Source organism: Lissotriton helveticus, chromosome 4_1 (genome assembly GCF_964261635.1).
Source record: "Lissotriton helveticus chromosome 4_1, aLisHel1.1, whole genome shotgun sequence".
Lineage (NCBI taxonomy): Eukaryota > Metazoa > Chordata > Amphibia > Caudata > Salamandridae > Lissotriton > Lissotriton helveticus.
Window position 1 is genome coordinate 1737803628 of NC_136063.1, and position 18069 is coordinate 1737821696.

The 18069-nt window shown below is 43.9% G+C and overlaps 1 protein-coding gene across 2 annotated transcripts in view; it reads right to left on the bottom strand.

Annotated features, from left to right (window-relative positions):
- TRMT2B (tRNA methyltransferase 2B) overlaps window positions 1-18069 on the bottom strand; it is a 191308-nt gene that overhangs the window by 106168 nt on the left and 67071 nt on the right. For both annotated transcript variants that reach the window (XM_078688409.1, XM_078688411.1), the window contains one exon: window positions 15035-15105. In XM_078688409.1, the coding sequence (XP_078544535.1) occupies window positions 15035-15105 (71 nt within the window). The remainder of the gene's footprint in view (window positions 1-15034; window positions 15106-18069) is intronic.

The following is an 18069-nucleotide window of genomic DNA, read 5'->3' on the forward strand; positions in this document are numbered from 1 at the left end:
GGTCCCTTTAGCAGCATTGTCCTTAGATGCTGAAAAAGCTTTTGATCGTATCAACTGGCAATTCCTGTTTCGTACCCTACACTGGTTTGGTTTTGGTCCCTGTTTTATTTCACTGGTTAAACTCCTCTATTCGTCTCCTCGCGCCAGTATTTTTGTTAACAACCAATTTTCCAAATCCTTCTCCTTGTCTAGACGCACTCGACAAGGATGTCCCCTCTCTCCCCTATTATTTGTGCTATGTCTCGAACCCTTCTTAGAAAGAATTCGCTCTAACCCTGCCATCACTGGTTTTAAATTGTCTTCCACTGAAACTAAACTGTCTGCATATGCGGATGATGTGTTGGTCTACATGTCAAACCCTGAATCCTCCCTTCCACCTTTTATGGAGGAGGTTCGATTATACTCCTCTATATCGGGGTACAAATTGAATCTATCCAAAACAGAAGTCCTCCCACTTAACTCACTGTGCTACCAATTCATGTTTAATAATACTGATTTTGTTTGGTGCCCCTCTAAAATCAAGTACCTTGGCATTTGCTCCCTCATTGAAAATTACACTTAAATTCACTTTTGAGTCTCTCATAAAGAAAATCACCTCCCTTCTTCAAATCTGGTCCCCGTTGTTTCTATCCTGGTGGGGTAGATTAGACACGATTAAAATGATGATTACCCCCCATGTTCTTTATACGGTTTCTATGCTCCCTTTCAAAATTCCCATTTCATTTTTTTCCCGCATAAATGCTATTTGTTCTAAATTCTCATGGAATATCAAGCATCCCCGTATAGCTCTGCAGAAGCTGACTCGCCCTAAATCTGAAGGTGGAGTTCGCTTTCCCAATTTTAAACTGTATCACTCTGCCTTTCTGATAAAACAGTCCTTTTCTTTGGCCTATGATTTTAATGAGACCCCAGTACCTACCTGGGTTCTTCTAGAACGCTCTCTGCTGAAAGATTTTTCCTTTCAACATATTGTTTTTATGTCAAAATGTTCTTTTTTAACCAAATTTCCTATCTTAAAATATTCACAAACAGTATTATACAATGTTTTCTCATCTAACCTATCCTCTTTGCAATGTTTTTTATTATCTGTTGTTTGGTATAACAAATTTCTTCGTTATAAAGGCAAATCGTTTTATTTTAAGCATTGGAAAGAAAAGAATATTTTATTTGTTCATCAATTTTTTGATAATAACTCTATCATTTCGTTTCCGAAATTGCAAATTTTATTTCACTTGCCTTCATCTTATGTGTCTGAATATACTATTATCACGACTGCCATTCAATCACACTTGGCTACCCTTTCAAGGCCTGCTGTCTTACCCGCTTTTGTTCCTCCTTCTTCACTCTATCCTTTATTCTCCACTCAGCAACCTAAGGCTGCTCTTGTTTATACACTGTTATTGTCCAATGATACAGATCGTCCTAAATCAATTGTTGAGATTGCATGGGAACATGACCTTGATATCTCTTTACCTGTTTTCTTGTGGGATCGAATATGGTCCAAATTGTTTAAAGTTTCCCCTGCTGCTCGCATTACCCAATCTTTACTGTTCATATATCATAGAGTCCTTCTAACCCCAGTAAGTATTCATAAGTTTTCTCCAACCTCTTCTTTACTCTGTTGGTCCTGTTCTAAAGATACTGGGACACTTAAGCACTTACTTTACGACTGTCTCCCTGTTTTACCCTTTTGGAAGGAAGTTTGGAAAATATGTATGCGAGTTTTTAGTTGTTCCGCCCAGCTATCTTTACAGACTATTTTTCTGGGCTCGTTGTCTTCTGACGTTGCTATTACCTCTTCTTCTGCAAGATTGTTGGACTTGTTTATTTCTCTTGCATTTAAAGTTATTTTACTATGTTGGAAAGATAATTCTAAAATTTCTGTTCGCACTTGGTGGAATTTTGTTTGTGATGAACATAGGATTGCTATTGCTTCATCCTCTTCTGTCCCCCTGAAAATTAAAACCGATCTCCTTTGGCTCCCTTTTACCACTTATCTTTCCTCCGCCACTTTTCCCTGAATGGTTCTCAGTTTTCCCACTTATTCCTACCTTTCCTTTCTCTCTCTTCTCTCTTCGTATCTTTTGTCTTTTCTCTCTTTTCTTTATTTCTTCTCTCTTCCTTTCTTTTCCTCCTGTATCTCCCTTTTTTCCTTTTTGCTCCTCTATCTATCCGTTTTATTTATTATTAGTTTTTATTACTCAATGCAATTATTTCAGTGATCCTTATTGTTATTCTCACTTTTCCACTTATTTATGATCTTTGTATTGTAGTTAATCCAAAATGCTAATAAAAACTTCTTAAACAAAAAAAAGAGCTAGTTCGTCACCAGTCCAAAAATGAGTCCCCTACAGCAAGTCGCCGTAACAACTTTTGGGTTAAAGTAACTTGTGGTAAAGTTACAGTCGGGGTAGTGAATGCTTTGCAAACGCTGGTCGTTGTTGAGACTGCGATGTAATGGTTTCCCGTGATTAATATTTGTGCTGGAGTGAGATGTTTGTCTGGTTGCAGTTTTGACTCATCATAAAGTAGCACAGATGGTTAATATGCCGGTTACAAAAATGTGTAACATACACATAACAGAACTGTATTTTATGTGGATAGCTCAGTAGGTTACTGCTTTTGTTGTAGAGAACCTTTTGTTCCTTGCAGTTCATAAGTTACAATTATGATATAGGACAGTAACCTACGAAGAGCTCCTTGCAAACTGCATGGTATAGGTTAAAGAGTTGTGTTTTTTTCCTTATCTTTCACTATACTAATGATAGTAAAAAGGGTTAGTTTGGGTTGAAATACATTCTCATTATTAAAGACAACAGTATGTGGGGTCTTTATTTTCCTAATTGGTTCAACGAAGGGCCATCAAATGTATTTCCGTTGATGTCTTCTCGCTGTGGCAAAGTTAATGTTCCTTGGTCGCTAAATGCAGACTGTTCGTTCATTAATTAGCTCTTGGGTTAGTTGCCCCAGATGAATCTGAGATTTAAGTAGCAGATTGCTCATGCCCTACAGGATCATCAACCAGATTGATGGTCTCAACTTTCCGTTGCCTGTACTAGATCTGTATGGTTTGCTAGTAAAATTGAGCGCAGCCAGGAGTTCTCTGCTTCCTCAAAGGAGTCAAAGAAGGAATTGTTTGTCTGTGGATAGCGCATGTTTGGGTGGGGTCTTGGTGATGAATAAGAATAGCTTGGTGTGTGAACCTGGGCCTGTATCATGATAACTTTATCCACTGATATTTCACTGTTTCCAGGTGCTGTTACTTTTAAATTCATAGATGGACTTATGCTGGACCTCTGATCTGGATTCAATAGTGAATCTGACTTTTGAGGAATGAGTGGACTGGCAGTTCTGCAATATTTTCTGTCGTTGAATACATGACTGCTGCTGAGTCTTTTAAAAACATAAATTTACAGCAATGGTTAATTTTCCCAAATGTCTGTATTGGCAATATCAATGGATTGCCATGGCCTTCGCTTGCTTTAGTGTGTTATCTGGCACAACGTCTGTCAGGGGTTTCCATGCGATCTTTTTTTGATTCAATCATTTCTGCGCAGCCTGTTGTCCGATCTTATCGGATTTAATTTTTCCTGTAGACGCCTTGGTGTCCTTGATAAGTCAAGCCTGTATTGCAATCTTAACAGTAACAGGAGGCTTAAATGTTTTTGGTATGTTTGGTGTGTCATGGGGGAGCAAGCACAGAGCTCACTATCCTTGTGGGGCCATCTCAATGAGGTCGCGCTCAACTCAGTATGGCTGCACTAGCACCCACCCAACCGCAGCTCCTTTTCAAGATTCTTGAGTTCCGAACTTCAATTTGGTTCAAGACTGTGCACTGGGCCACAAGCAACAAGCATCTCAGTGCATTTCATGGCAGAACACTTCAGTAGTTCAGCCTCAAGCGATTCAGGGTTTGAGCACCGTGCTCCAACCTTTTAGCACTCCCCTGCTTCCAACAGATGTAGACCTCCGTACCTCTGTGCCTTCACCCACTGCGCGTCGCTCTCCCAAGATAAACCAAGCAAAAGCAAGCGAGGGAGGGAGGCTTAGGAGGAGAATTTCATGGCTTCACAGCCCCTGTAAAAACTTCACTGTATACCTCTGTTCTCTCCACTTGATGATGCTCTGCGCGGTTGATACGAGCGGGAACTGGGTATAAGAAGGAGGCACGGAAGATCAGAGGGAGAGCTTAGCCCGATGAAAGACCTCTGAGGACTGCTGTGAACCGGTGTGTAACTCTGCTCTGTTGCTGAACCACAATCACAGTCTCCAAGATTTTAAAAAGGTTTTTTCACTTTTCCCATTTGCAAGTGAATCATTTGCAACAAAAATGTTTAATAAATTGGCCCAAGTATTTTTTTCAGAAAATGAAATAATTTCCACTGATTTATGGAATCATACGGAGTGTTTGCGTACTTTCAAAGCCTACGATGTCCAAATCTCTGACTTTGCATGTGCAAAACAAAACCTGCCGACCTGTTTACTTAAGGGGACCCTTGACAGGATGAAGCACGACCACTGCTGTGTCCCTGCGCTGCGCCTGCTTGGTTTTGTGACGGAGGAGGGTGTCTTGAGGAGCAAGGGGTTCAGGGGGAGTTTACCGCGGCTAACCCAGTTCTGGGAAACTCCCATCAGCCATCTGAGCTTTAAAAAACTGTCTAGAAAAACATTAAAAACTCTCTAATTGATTGAAGATGAGACAGCTTTACCATCCAGAGCCCACGCCTGAATTACTCGAAATAACTACAGTATAGTCACACCTCAACAGTACTTCCACTCCAACACAGTCAAGGAGAAGTTCATAAAGTATTGCTTAGGTTTGCTTCCTTCCCTGATACATCTACCCCATTGCAGAAACATGACATACAGACTGGATGCTGCTTATGCAGCAATGGCAAAGAAGTTCAGCCACATCTGGTATGCTCCTGCAAGGAGCTAATGGGGGAACGGAGGCAGCTATCAAGAGCTTTTAACCAAAGAGTTCTAGGCACACAGAGGCAGGCTGTGTTGGCCTGCTACACCCCAGGGGACCCGCAGATGAATTGCTGGTTTGTAAAGTTTCTTATTAAGGTGGAAACGAAAATGGCAACACAGGGCTAACGCTAAACTCTTCCTGTGCTAATAAGCCATGAATCGTAACCTAATGTTCAAAGCGCACACTAGAAGATCCCCCACCAAAACAAATGCTGCACTGATTCTGACTCCAATTAAACTCGTAAGACTTCTGCAGGGGCTGCAAATGCTGTTCGACTGCTGCAGCTTCTGAGCGCACTCTGTCTAATGGGAGTGAGATATATCTAAACTATACAGCTGCATCCACGCTCATCCTGCTGCTAATCCGCTGACTAATTGAATGAGCGACCCTACCAAGCAAGGTGTTTACCACTGATAAGGGTCGGACAGAATATTTATCCGCACAATACGCGTTTTATTGGATTTTACGGGTGGCTGCACCCCATGTCATGCTTGGCACCACGGGCCATTGGGATCTGATTTGTGCACGGAGCACCTCATGGGTATCAGTCGTATTAAAGATAAGGGCGGGAACACACGTTTGCACTGCATAGAGCTGCTTGCACTAAGCTTACATGATAGTTTGAATGTATTTATTTGAATTTTTTCGACAGCTGATTTATAATTAGATGCACGATGCTATGCAGTTTATTTGATTTTAAGGGCGGCTACACTTCATTCTATGCAGGACATCATCCTCCATTGGACTCAGATTTGCACACTGAGCCCCTTGTGGGCATCATTCCTACTGTAGGATGAGGGTGGAAATACATGTCAGAACCTGCCCAGGTTGCACTTTGCAGAGCTGCTTGAACTTTAGCTGATCATGATGTTTTTTAATGTATTTGTTTAAATGTATCGATAGAGCTCAAAATATTCCGCTGGAGGATGTTACATACTTTTAAATGTATGTGTATTTTCCGAATTTTATTGTCTTTTTCAATTTTGCAAAGATTTTAGTAACCAAGCAAATTTAATAATAAACTTAAAACTTGAGAATTGAAAAAAAAGGTCAACAAGCAGATCTCGTATTGGCCAATAGGAATAGGTGGGATGGCAAAGCAGAAGCTCTAATGACAAAGCAAATACATGTTCATCGGTAGTCCACCGAAAAATAACTTTTAATTTCAATAAAGAATTTCGCGGGTTTATCAATGGCCTGCCAACATTACTAGTAGTACTCCAGCCGATGCGGCATGCTCCCTAAAAGCACCGCCTAGCCTTACTAAGAGCCGGTCACTGGTATTTGTGAAAAGATAGCTAAACAGAAGTCTTAGGGCAGCGCACAATTAGGCAGCGGAAGTGCCCTTAGAGAGACCCGCGGCATTTGTAATTGGAACCGAAACATTACAAGCATGGTCTAAAACATGCACACGGAGAGCGGCTGTAGTCGCTTGAGGGTGATTCATTTCTTCCAGCAGTAGGAAGTGTGGAGATGCAGGGGCGAAAAAACACAAAGTTCATTAACATTCAAATGGTCTTTTAAAGACCCGTGAAGTACTCGGTGCGGCTGTTGTGTGCCCAGGAAGCTGTCTCAGCAGGGCTGACACATGACTGGGGTTTGGGGGGCTGAAGCTGAAGCCCTTTAAGCACAGTGGGCTTTGCGTGCCTGCAAGCACTATGTCTCTGCCTCCCGCCTGGCTTTCGCGCCGCTCACGTTTAAAAAGCGGCGGCGCGAATGGTCTTTTAGGGATTTCTCTGTCACAGTGTGCGCGCTAAATCCACGACACTGCGCACTCCGGGTGACAATCGTGCGCGCACGCCCACACATTCGTGGGAACAGTGGCGAGAAGTACAAAAGAAAGAGAGGATAAAAGAAAATGAGTCCTGGGAAAGAAAGAGCCAGAAAACTGAAACGGAAGGTAGGTAATGAAGAAAGCAGTGAACAGATGAAGATGAAAAGAAGCGGAGAGAGTTGGAACAAAAGAGTAAAACAGAAAGTGGTGCAGGAAATTAAGAAGGGAAGGGAAAAAACTTAAAGAAAAATAAAAACAAGAGGGAGGAAATGAAGGGGGAAAGAATAGCGTGAAGAAAACGACAGTGGAAGCGGACAGAGACAAAAAAAAACACGTAGGAATTAAATGAAGAAAATTAAAAATTGAAAGATAAGGGAAGGAGGGAAGGATGGAAGCAATAAGGGAACGTTCATTATCAGCGTCCATTCATCCTTGGCCTATACAATCATAGCACCGCCATAATTCGCACACATACAGTTGTCAATGATTGATCCTTTACCGCGCTATATTTCCATGTCCAGGCATTTGTAGTGTATGTGAGAAGGCGATGAAGAGAAAATGAAAGCAGTTGTTAGAGTGTAGCTGGTTGCAAGGGGGCATGTCATGAACAATGTGCCCTTGTAAACAAGCAGGAAGTGGGATACAGGAGGGGGTGGCAAATGGTGAGCACTTTCGTGGCCGTGCGGCTCACTGAGAACATCAAAGTCCTCCGAAAGGCTGCAGGCGGACAAACGGTGCGCGTGCCCGGCGCACATGCACTGTGCCCGATCCGCCTGCAGACTTTGGGAGCATTTTTGAAAGCCCCACTAAATATCTCACCAATGCATCGCTAACGCGTTGGCTTAGGCGAGACCTAACAATGCATCGCTAACGCGATGGCTTAGGCGAGACCTAAAAAATGGGTTAAGACACAATTTAAAAGACTATGAGTCAGGGCTATTATTGCCTTGAGGCCACTATATAGGGTTTCACTATAAATTCATTACTGGCTCTTGTCTTTGTCGATTATTGATAATATTCTAATTCCCCCATGAAATCTTCTTCTTCATTTCAATAAAGTGCACTACTGGGAAGCATCAGAGATTGGTGCTAATGGTTTGATTGACACAGGCAAGGTTTTTGGAATTCTGCACCGGTATTGTAAGTGTTAATTATCAGAGTTAGCTCTGAGCAAGGCCCTCTAACCAATACTCCCTTGAAAATAGTCAATGTAGAAATAAGTAGTGTTATTACCCAACCCAATAGCTTTCTTCCTGGTATTCGAATACGTGAGAGCAGGGGCCCATCAATTTCTGTAGCAAATGTTTTAATCTCTTAGGTAGCTAACTAGGTGTGTTTAATCCTGTACGGTTAATCCACATATTGATCCCTGTGGCTCACATCAGTTTTGTATACCTAGATCTCTTTTCCAATTCCAGAGGAATTGGCAAAGGTTAATCATGCGGTAAGTGGTCCGTGCTCATTTGCAAGAGTTACTCATCGTGTGTTACTATAAATAGCAGCATTAAATCCCTGCAAATGCATCTAAATAACAGGTCTTAAATCAGGAAAGCATCATGTGTGACATACAGCTGTTTGGTTTCCTGTGAGAAGTTCTTTTAAGTCTGTATTTAAATCAGATCCTGTGACAGACTTGCGAGAGGCAGCATACGCACAAACTGTGCCCCACCAACAGCTGTAGTAATGCCGAAGCAAACTTTGTTCACCCATAGATTGGTTCTGGTGTCCGGTTGAGAGATTTGTAAGTGGGTCCCTCCACTGAAATAGGATAGGGAGCTGCAGGGCAGGTTCGAGGTACCCCATTGTCAGGTGTGTGTGTACCCTGATACTGGGAAAGTATGGGAAGCTTTATGGCAGGGTTGGAGTGCATTATCAGAGCTGCCTATTGGAATAGGAAAATACTCTTTCTTTTATCTCAATTGTCAGTGCTCTTGATTCCGTTAAGTGACATCATGATCACATACGCATTTTGATCATGAACCAATGAGTGAGAGTATGGACATACTTTATTATAGGGCAGATGGAATGTGAATGAAGTTGATGGCTGGTGCGCGCCACAAATTTCTACTTCCGTTCCTGAAGGGCTTTGCAGATTGCCGCACCTTTTATATGGGAGTACGAAGGGCCCAGGGGGCATATGAAGGTTTCCCATTTTGGATTTTCAATGCAGATTTAGGATTAAAATCAAAGACGTTGTCAGATTTGCAGAGGGGCACCCATAGCACATGACCCCCTGGATATGATAGATGTGAGCAAAGCACTGCTCCTCATCAGTTTTATACTTCTGGACATTCCTGCAATTTTTTGGATTAACTGAAATAAGAAAGCCACACACTGAACTGGTTTGTAAGGCAGAGCTCTTGAGGCGGAAAGCCGAGAGCAGGAACAATTTTAAAGATTACTTTTAAAACTTGTTGATTGTAATAACGTGTATTCTTTTTTTTAAAAACGCTATTTACCTCTTGGCTCACCACGTGATTCCCTCCCCGCGCAGTCGAGTCAGGCGCTGCAGCGGGTCGCAGGAGAATCGCCGGGACCCCCGGGCTACGCCCACTGACACAGGCCACGCCCCCTTCACTACTTAGAGCGCGCCTTCCCGCCAGCGCTTGTTTGTAAGGCAGAGCTCTTGAGGCGGAAAGTCGAGAGCAGGAACAATTTTAAAGATTACTTTTAAAACTTGTTGATTGTAATAACGTGTATTCTTTTTTAAAAAACGCTATTTACCTCTTGGCTCACCACGTGATTCCCTCCCCGCACAGCCGAGTCAGGCGCTGCAGCGGGTCGCAGGAGAATCGCCGGGACCCCCGGGCTACGCCCACTGACACAGGCCACGCCCCCCTTCACTACTTAGAGCGCGCCTTCCCGCCAGCGCTTGTTTGTAAGGCAGAGCTCTTGAGGCGGAAAGCCGAGAGTAGGAACAATTTTAAAGATTACTTTTAAAACTTGTTGATTGTAATAACGTGTATTCTTTTTAAAAAAACGCTATTTACCTCTTGGCTCACCACGTGATTCCCTCCCCGCGCAGCCGAGTCAGGCGCTGCAGCGGGTCGCAGGAGAATCGCCGGGACCCCCGGGCTACGCCCACTGACACAGGCCACGCCCCCCTTCACTACTTAGAGCGCGCCTTCCCGCCAGCGCTTGTTTGTAAGGCAGAGCTCTTGAGGCGGAAAGCCGAGAGCAGGAACAATTTTAAAGATTACTTTTAAAACTTGTTGATTGTAATAACGTGTATTCTTTTTTAAAAAACGCTATTTACCTCTTGGCCCACCATGTGATTCCCTCCCCGCGCAGCCGAGTCAGGCGCTGCAGCGGGTCGCAGGAGAATCGCCGGGACCCCCGGGCTACGCCCACTGACACAGGCCACGCCCCCCTTCACTACTTAGAGCGCGCCTTCCCGCCAGCGCTTGTTTGTAAGGCAGAGCTCTTGAGGCGGAAAGCCGAGAGCAGGAACAAATTTAAAGATTACTTTTAAAACTTGTTGATTGTAATAACGTGTATTCTTTTAAAAAAAACGCTATTTACCTCTTGGCTCACCACGTGATTCCCTCCCCGCGCAGCCGAGTCAGGCGCTGCAGCGGGTCGCAGGAGAATCGCCGGGACCCCCGGGCTACGCCCACTGACACAGGCCACACCCCCCCCTCTTCTGATATATAAGAATGTGTTGGTTTCGGAGGCGCAGCGGACGGGCGCACCGGCGGTGCGCCGAAGGCGCGCCAAAGGCAAGCCCGTCTGCGCCCGTCCGCGACCACACGGGACCAGGGGCCACTACCCCTGGCTCCCACATAAACCAGGGCAAGACGTACAGCGCGTCAGCCATCCACATCATAGGAAGTACAACTGCTGCTCACTGTACTCACATCTACGCACCATCGGAGCTCCCCTCTCGCTGCCCGGGCTGCAAACACTCCTTTCGCAGCACCACTCCGCCGGCCGCTCCACAGAAATACTGTATGTATGTACTAAACTGTCGATCCTTGCCGAAGCACAGCACACAAATTGCCTTGCTGCTTGAGGAGCACAAGCCAGATGCTATCTTTTTAACAGAGACATGGCTCACATCCCAATCCGACCCAGACATAGTCTCAGCCTTACCCGCTGGTTTTCAAATCCTTAGATTGGACTGGCCAGAGGGGAGAGGAGGAGGTCTGGCTATAATACTAAAAGACCAGTATCGCTGTCGGATCACAGCTGAAACCATTCCTGAGTGCGAGAGTCTTGAATTTAGCATAGATTTTAATGCGAACAGTACCTTCTCCGGCACTCTGATATACCGACCTCCGGAGCTCGCCAAACTGTTCCATAGGTCTCTTCCAGAAATCTTAGCCAAACGACTCATGACCTCCGCTAACTACACGGTCTTAGGGGACCTTAATTTCCATTTCAATTCCCCTTTAGATCACATTGCTACGGAACTAATTGATGACCTAGGAGCTCTTCAATTAACCCAGCTGGTCACAGCCCCTACTCATGAGAGGGGCAACCTACTTGATCCTATCTTTAGCAATTGCACCGACCTGATAGTGGACCAACCCACTCCCCTCCCCTGGTCGGGCCATTTTTTAATCCCGCTGACCTGGGTCACCTACAAAACCCCCTGCCGATCCCCCAAGTCACAACGAGGAGGAATTGGGCAAAACTCCCCATGGAATCCTGGACAAACATCCCAGACTCCACCCGCCCACCTCCCTGCACAGACCCCAATGTGGCAAATAAAAATTATGAAGGTTGGATCACGAACTCTCTGGACACGATTCTCCCTTTTCGTAGATCCACCTCAAAGAGACTGCATAAATCAGCACCCTGGTTCTCAGATCCCCCAAGTGATAAAAAACGCCTCTGTAGGCAACGAGAGAGAGCGTGGCGTCTAGACTTCCTACCGGAAAAAAAGGTACAATACAAAGAGGCAATCAAGGCCTACAGAGAAGGGGTCAGGGCGGCCCAGGCTACCTATTTTTCGGACAAAATTATGGAAGCCAAATCCAAGCCCAAGGAAATTTTTCACATAATAAAACAATGTACTAAAGTGAACACAGCACCTCCTCTGACTAAAACCCAGGATCAATGTAATGAGCTTGCGGAATTTTTCCACAATAAAGTTTCCAAAATTTACTCGACCTTTCCAACAGCAGCCACAAGTCCAGATACAACCGACCTACCCTCCTCGAGACACCTTCCTTCCCCAGACCAGCCAAGTCTTGAGCACTTTCCCCTACTAGACCTTGACACCCTCGGCAAAGTGGCACGCCAAGTTAAATCGGGCTCCCCTCGTGATCCAGCCCCACCGGAAACTCTGATACAAGCAAGCCAAGCCATCTTGCCTGTAATCTTGGAGCTACTAAACTCTTCCATTTCCTCCTGTACAGTGCCCACCGCCTGGAAGCGAGCTATGGTGCGAGCGTTACTAAAAAAAAACAATCTGGACCCAGACGATCACTCCAGTTACCGCCCCATCTCACTGCTCCCCTGGGCAAGCAAGGTTCTGGAGAAGCACATAAACGCCCAGCTAGTCCAGTTCCTTGAGAATAACTTACTACTAGATACGTCCCAAACAGGCTTCAGACCGAAGCACGGTACTGAAACCGCCTTGTTAGCGGTTACCGAAGAATCACGAAGGGTACTAGATCGGGGAGGATCAGTGGCAGTGATCCTCCTTGATTTAAGTGCAGCCTTCGATACGGTCAGCTATGCCACCTTGCTGAACCGTCTATATAACATCGGAGTATCAGGCGACGCATTGAGGTGGTTCGACTCCTTCCTGACCAATAGATCTTTTCAGATCTTTGACGGGGAAACAGTGTCATCCAGCAAACCACTAAATTGTGGAGTACCGCAGGGCTCCTCCTTGAGCCCTGCGTTGTTCAACGTATATATGAAACCGCTAGCTGGGGTCGTCGAACCGCACGGTATCAAAATCATATCGTATGCCGACGATACCCAGCTAGTGGTTTCGCTGGCACAAGAGAGCAACAGGCAAACTCCGGAAGGCCTGCTGAAATGTTTAGAGGACGTCAAGGAGTGGATGACCACCTCCTCCCTCAAACTAAACGGAGATAAAACGGAGCTCATGCTCCTGGGACCAGCCTCACCAGTGCCTTTCACCTCCTTATGGCCCCCCTGTCTGGGTACCCCTCCCACCCCTAAGGAAAGTTTAAAGAGTCTAGGAGTGTGGCTGGACAAAAATCTTTCTTTCTCCACCCAGGCCACCAAGTTGTCGGCCACATGTTTTGGCTTACTCAGAACACTGAGGAAGGTTCTCCCGCTTCTACCATTGGAAGCCAAACAGGTGGCAGTACAAGGCCTGATCCAGTCCCGTCTAGACTCGAACAACGCCCTATATGTGGGTGCCCCTGAGATGACTCTTCGGAAGTTGCAGGTGGCACAGAACTGTGCAGCCCGTACCCTGCTACAGATTCCACGCACCCAGTCAGCCAGACCCGGACTAAAAAGTCTACATTGGTTACCAGTAAGGCAGAGAGTGACATTTAAGGCACTATGTATTGCCCTTTCGGGCCTTCTGGAAGACAGGCCCAGCAATCAATGACAATCTAGTCATTCCTTACCACCCAAATAGAAACCTTCGCTCCACGGAGGCTTTCCTGGCGGTGGTACCCAGAGTAAGGAGAGCTAGGGCCGGAGGCAGGATGTTCTCCCTGAACACCTCGAAGTTGTGGAACGCACTTCCTCTACAACTCCGGTCCAACTCGAACCTGCTCTCATTCCGCAAACAGCTGAAAACCTTACTGTTTGCTAAATCCACCGAGTTCTAATCTCTTCACTGCACTGCCCATCTCCGCCTACTTACTCAGCGCTTGGACGCCCTTGGGCAGCAATCGCGCTTAATAAATCCATATACATACATACATACTGAACCCTTACTATTGGCTATACATATTGGATTCAGCCCTCTACTGGGCGTTCAGGCCAGATCCCTCTGGCGGCGACCGAAAATGTGATAAGCAAGGGGCTTTTGACGATACCCCCTAACACTCAACTAAAACTAGACAAATGGGTGGTCCTGACGAAGGTGGATTCTAACTGTCATTCCCACCGAAGCGTGCGTTGACCTGGTTGCTTTGAACCACCAACGACAACACCATTGCAGATATTGTTTGAAGCTTTCTCTCCGTTACTTTCAGCGGTGTATGTCTGCGTGGTTAGGTAGTTTAAGTGTGAGTGTGTGAGCATGCTCTGCATATGAGGTTAGAATGGCTGTGTGTGGTTAAATATATAGGGGGCACATCAAATGTTATAACTGGTCATTGTCCTACTGCATTTGTATAGTTTCTAAATCTGTCTTAGCATGATAGGCAAACATATTTGATGTACTACAATGAAGAATAACTGCATATTTGCATTTGTGAATAACCTGTGGTCTCACAAACATGCTTTTAATCTTGCATAACCTGATTATTTCTTCTTTTTTGTATCAATATGAACTAGAAAAAAACATTTTTTTTAAGAATATACACAAAATATACAAGTGATTGTGTTCATGATCTAATAATTCTATGATGGACAGGTCATAGAGCTCTAGTTAGCCTATAAGGAAGCAATACAGGTCATGCGGAAGTGTATTTTAGTGTTTTCTGGAAGGGGGCAACCATTCCATGCACCTCGCCCTAAATTAAATGGCCTCGAGTATTTCCCGTACACATTTATTCTTAAGACTAGAAATTGATATTTAGCTGTCACGATCTTAATGAAAGTTGGTACAAAGATTTAATATTTTAAAGTTTTCAGTAAGACGTTCCAGTTCCTGACCAAAGGCTTCTTTTTTTGCCTTTTCGACCTAGTGGCCTATTCCCTTAATGCTACCTTGTTAAAATAACTAATCCTAGAGTATATCTATCAGCAATGTACTCATCAGGGCCTGGTGAGTTTGATTGATTTGAGGGTCATTAACACCTCCTCTTCCGAAATAGGGTGCCTTAACGGTCTCCCATTGTTCAAGGCAGATTCGAGTATGATCGGCAAATTGTAAGTATTTTAATTGATCGACATCTAGAAGGGAACCCTATGTACAATGGGAAGCGTAAAATTAACAGAAAGCGTCAAGTTTATTTTTCTCGGTTTCTGCTAGCTGTCCTGATGAAAGCATTATCACCCCGGTATAGCTGTGTTTTACTCTGTGTCTGAGTTGTCTGGTTAGATATGTACTCACCTTCGTACCCTGATTTTAAGTCTCAGAAGGTCGAGTTCTGCCTTGGAATTATCTATTAACAATAACTCACAAACATATTTCAGGTTTACTGTTCAGTCATCATATATCATTGTCTTATACTTACTTGTGACACTTGTTTATGCTTCTCAGGTATGTTTTCAAGGTGATCTCCTCGCACGCAGATAATGTTCTTCGCTGTGGAGCAATTAAAGATGAAAAAATGTATATCAATATCTAGGAATAGCAATTCATTATCAGGGTACATGTCTGACAACAGTGATATATGGCTACAAAACGATAACCATATCTTAACTTCAGAAGCAAAAGGAGAAGAGTTTAATTTTGATTTGTCAGCATGTTCTTTCGTTTTAATTTTTTAATGACCAACGCTTTCTGAAAGTAGTTGCCTTTGTTTCTGTAAATGACTCTAAGTCTGTAGCATCTGGGGAAAAAAAGGATCAGTAAGAAGGAAACATTTGGGATGGAATACTTGCAAGGAAAAAAATGGTGAAAGTTTAGTAGAATAATGAGTCAAATTGTTAACAGAAAATTCTGCAACTGGTAGAGAAAAAGGCCTAGTTGTCTTGAGTAGCATTACAGTATCATCGAAGATGCTGTTCCAGATTTTAATTAGTTTATTCTGTCTCTGTGTTAGACTGAGGGAGGTAACAAGGGTGGTAACCAGAAGAAAGAACTTGTTCATCCCCAATGCCTTAGAAAAACGTGAACCGTGTGGAGTACCTATGTCAGAAATAATGAAATGAGGTAAGCCATGGCAATGAAAAATGTCTGTTAAGAAACACTAAGCCATTTCTTTTGCTGTGGTAACTTAAACACATTGGAAAATGTGCCATATTTGAACAAATGTCTACAGTAAACATTATTAATCAGAAGGCGGAAGATCAGTTATGAAGTCAGTTGAGAAGATATGCAGTGGTCCAGGAGCCACTGGTAAAGGCTGCACATATCCAAAGGTTCTGAATGTGATTATTTATTTTGAGCATAATTGTGTCAGAAAGAACATATTCTTGAACATCAAAATCAACAGCAGGCCACCAGAGAGGTCATATAACACTGGATCTAATGTAACCTTAACTCCCCTGCGCAAAAGAATCATGACCCATATGCATCACCTCAAGCTGTACTTCTATAATAAGAATACAAATATCTTGCTAACTTACATACAACTAATTTTTTATATAAGATGAACATCCTCTGACTTCTTTAAATCCATCCTGACTCCTTTTAATCTATTCCTTATTACATTATCGTGACCCTTTCTAAGAAGGCCAGAACAATTTCAACCACACAACGAAAGGGAATTATGAATTGATCGTAGACAAGTGACTCAAGAAGACTTAATAAAAACACTTTAAAATCTGATGAACAGTTCGGAATTTAAATGATTGTGGCTGCAAGATTTTTGGTTAGACAGGGATCTGGCACCCAGCCACTGTCATTACAACTTCACCACCACACAATTGTGTTGGTACTCACTCTCCACATGCATGCACTGGGAAAGGCGAAAACAGTGCAAGCAGCTTTCAGTGGGATGGCAGCAGCTTTAGGAAGAAGCAGGAACTGACCTTGATCTGGTCAGGAAACTAAGATCACATTGCAGGGTTGGACCTGACAGTTCTGGTATGAAAAATGTGCCCTGGACATAACTGCCATGAGGGGGGCAGGGCAACTGAACAACGTTGGAGTGACGATGGTCCATAGATCATAATCCCCAAGCTCAAAATATTGATGAAACCAGAGGAAGAACCAAAATCACCAGATCCCATCCAGGAAGGTTGATATAGGTAAATCCAACTAAAATGTAGTCCACACCAGCAATGTGGAGAGGTACGAACAAGATGCTGGGAGAGAGACAGATTATCAATTAACACAAGGGAACCCAACTAGTTTGCTGAGGACCGTGGGTAGTTACTGTTATCAAAGACAAGGGTCCTTAGCTTACAATTTTTACAAGGAAAAAGATAAAATATAGACCATAATAGGCAACTATATGTGTCACTGTCCAGCCGGACAGGATATTTATTTTCAAAAGAATATGACTTGTAGTTCAGAGATAGTTCAACAGGCACAATCCTGTACCCAAGCAATTCAGAGAACATACAAGGTGTTCGAAAGTTTAAAGCAGGCAAAAGAAGGAAAATGAGCAAAATTGGCCACTTATAAATCAGTGTTCAATTAAAGTAGTGCCAAAGAAGGCACCAGACACAACAGAGTTTAACATAGTAGTTTGGTTGTGAAGGTGCTTTACAAAGTCGACGTTTCGATCCCCTATGCTCAATTGTTTGGGATCATCATCAGGACTGACATATTTTACAGCATTTGCCTGACAATTTAACATACACGAGATTTACCGCCTGTAAGAAGGGGAGAAAAGAGAAAGAGGTAGGTAGCTTTAGAAAGTTATGTACTCAACCTAGAAATCAAAAGAAGAAAAAAATAGAAAAAATGCTCCTGAAAGTCCATGTGTTTCAGAGACCCATTACACTTATTCGGATTCGACTTAATTGTGCCTAATATATTGTGTTCCACTCGTGAGGGGCCGGACGGGGTGACTGTGACTTATGTGAGTTGGTAGAGAATCACTCTCCTGACTGTATAAAATTTCAAACATTACTATTTCATTACACATTCCACCTTTGTGGATCAACCATTATTTGTACCCTTGATAGAGACTCTCCTGGCTGTATACACATTTTGAAAATATACTATTTCAATGCACATACGACCTTTGTGGATAGCCCATGATTCGACCCCTTGTTTGTTAAATGTAACAAGGGAGGCCTGTTCACGTTTTGTGCTTATGGTTCATGACAGACATAATCGAGTTTAAATTGTATTCATTAAACATGCACAGACACCCGTTAAGTTTACATGCATTATGCGGCGGCTAGCACGCATCGGGCTTCAGGCGCGGGTTTGCAAAGTGCCGAGTAAATGACTTACCCTGATAGGGGTTAAATGAACCCTATTCCAACAGGTGGTGTTTGTGAAACGTGCCAACCTGAAATGGAGAGGGGGGGACTTAATCAATGAGAGCCCCCAGCGTGGGCGAAGGATAGGGATTCACGGCGCGGCGCGGTCACAGTTTTACCTGGGCGCAGTCCTTCTGGGGTTTGGAATTCTGTAGGGCGGTTAGAT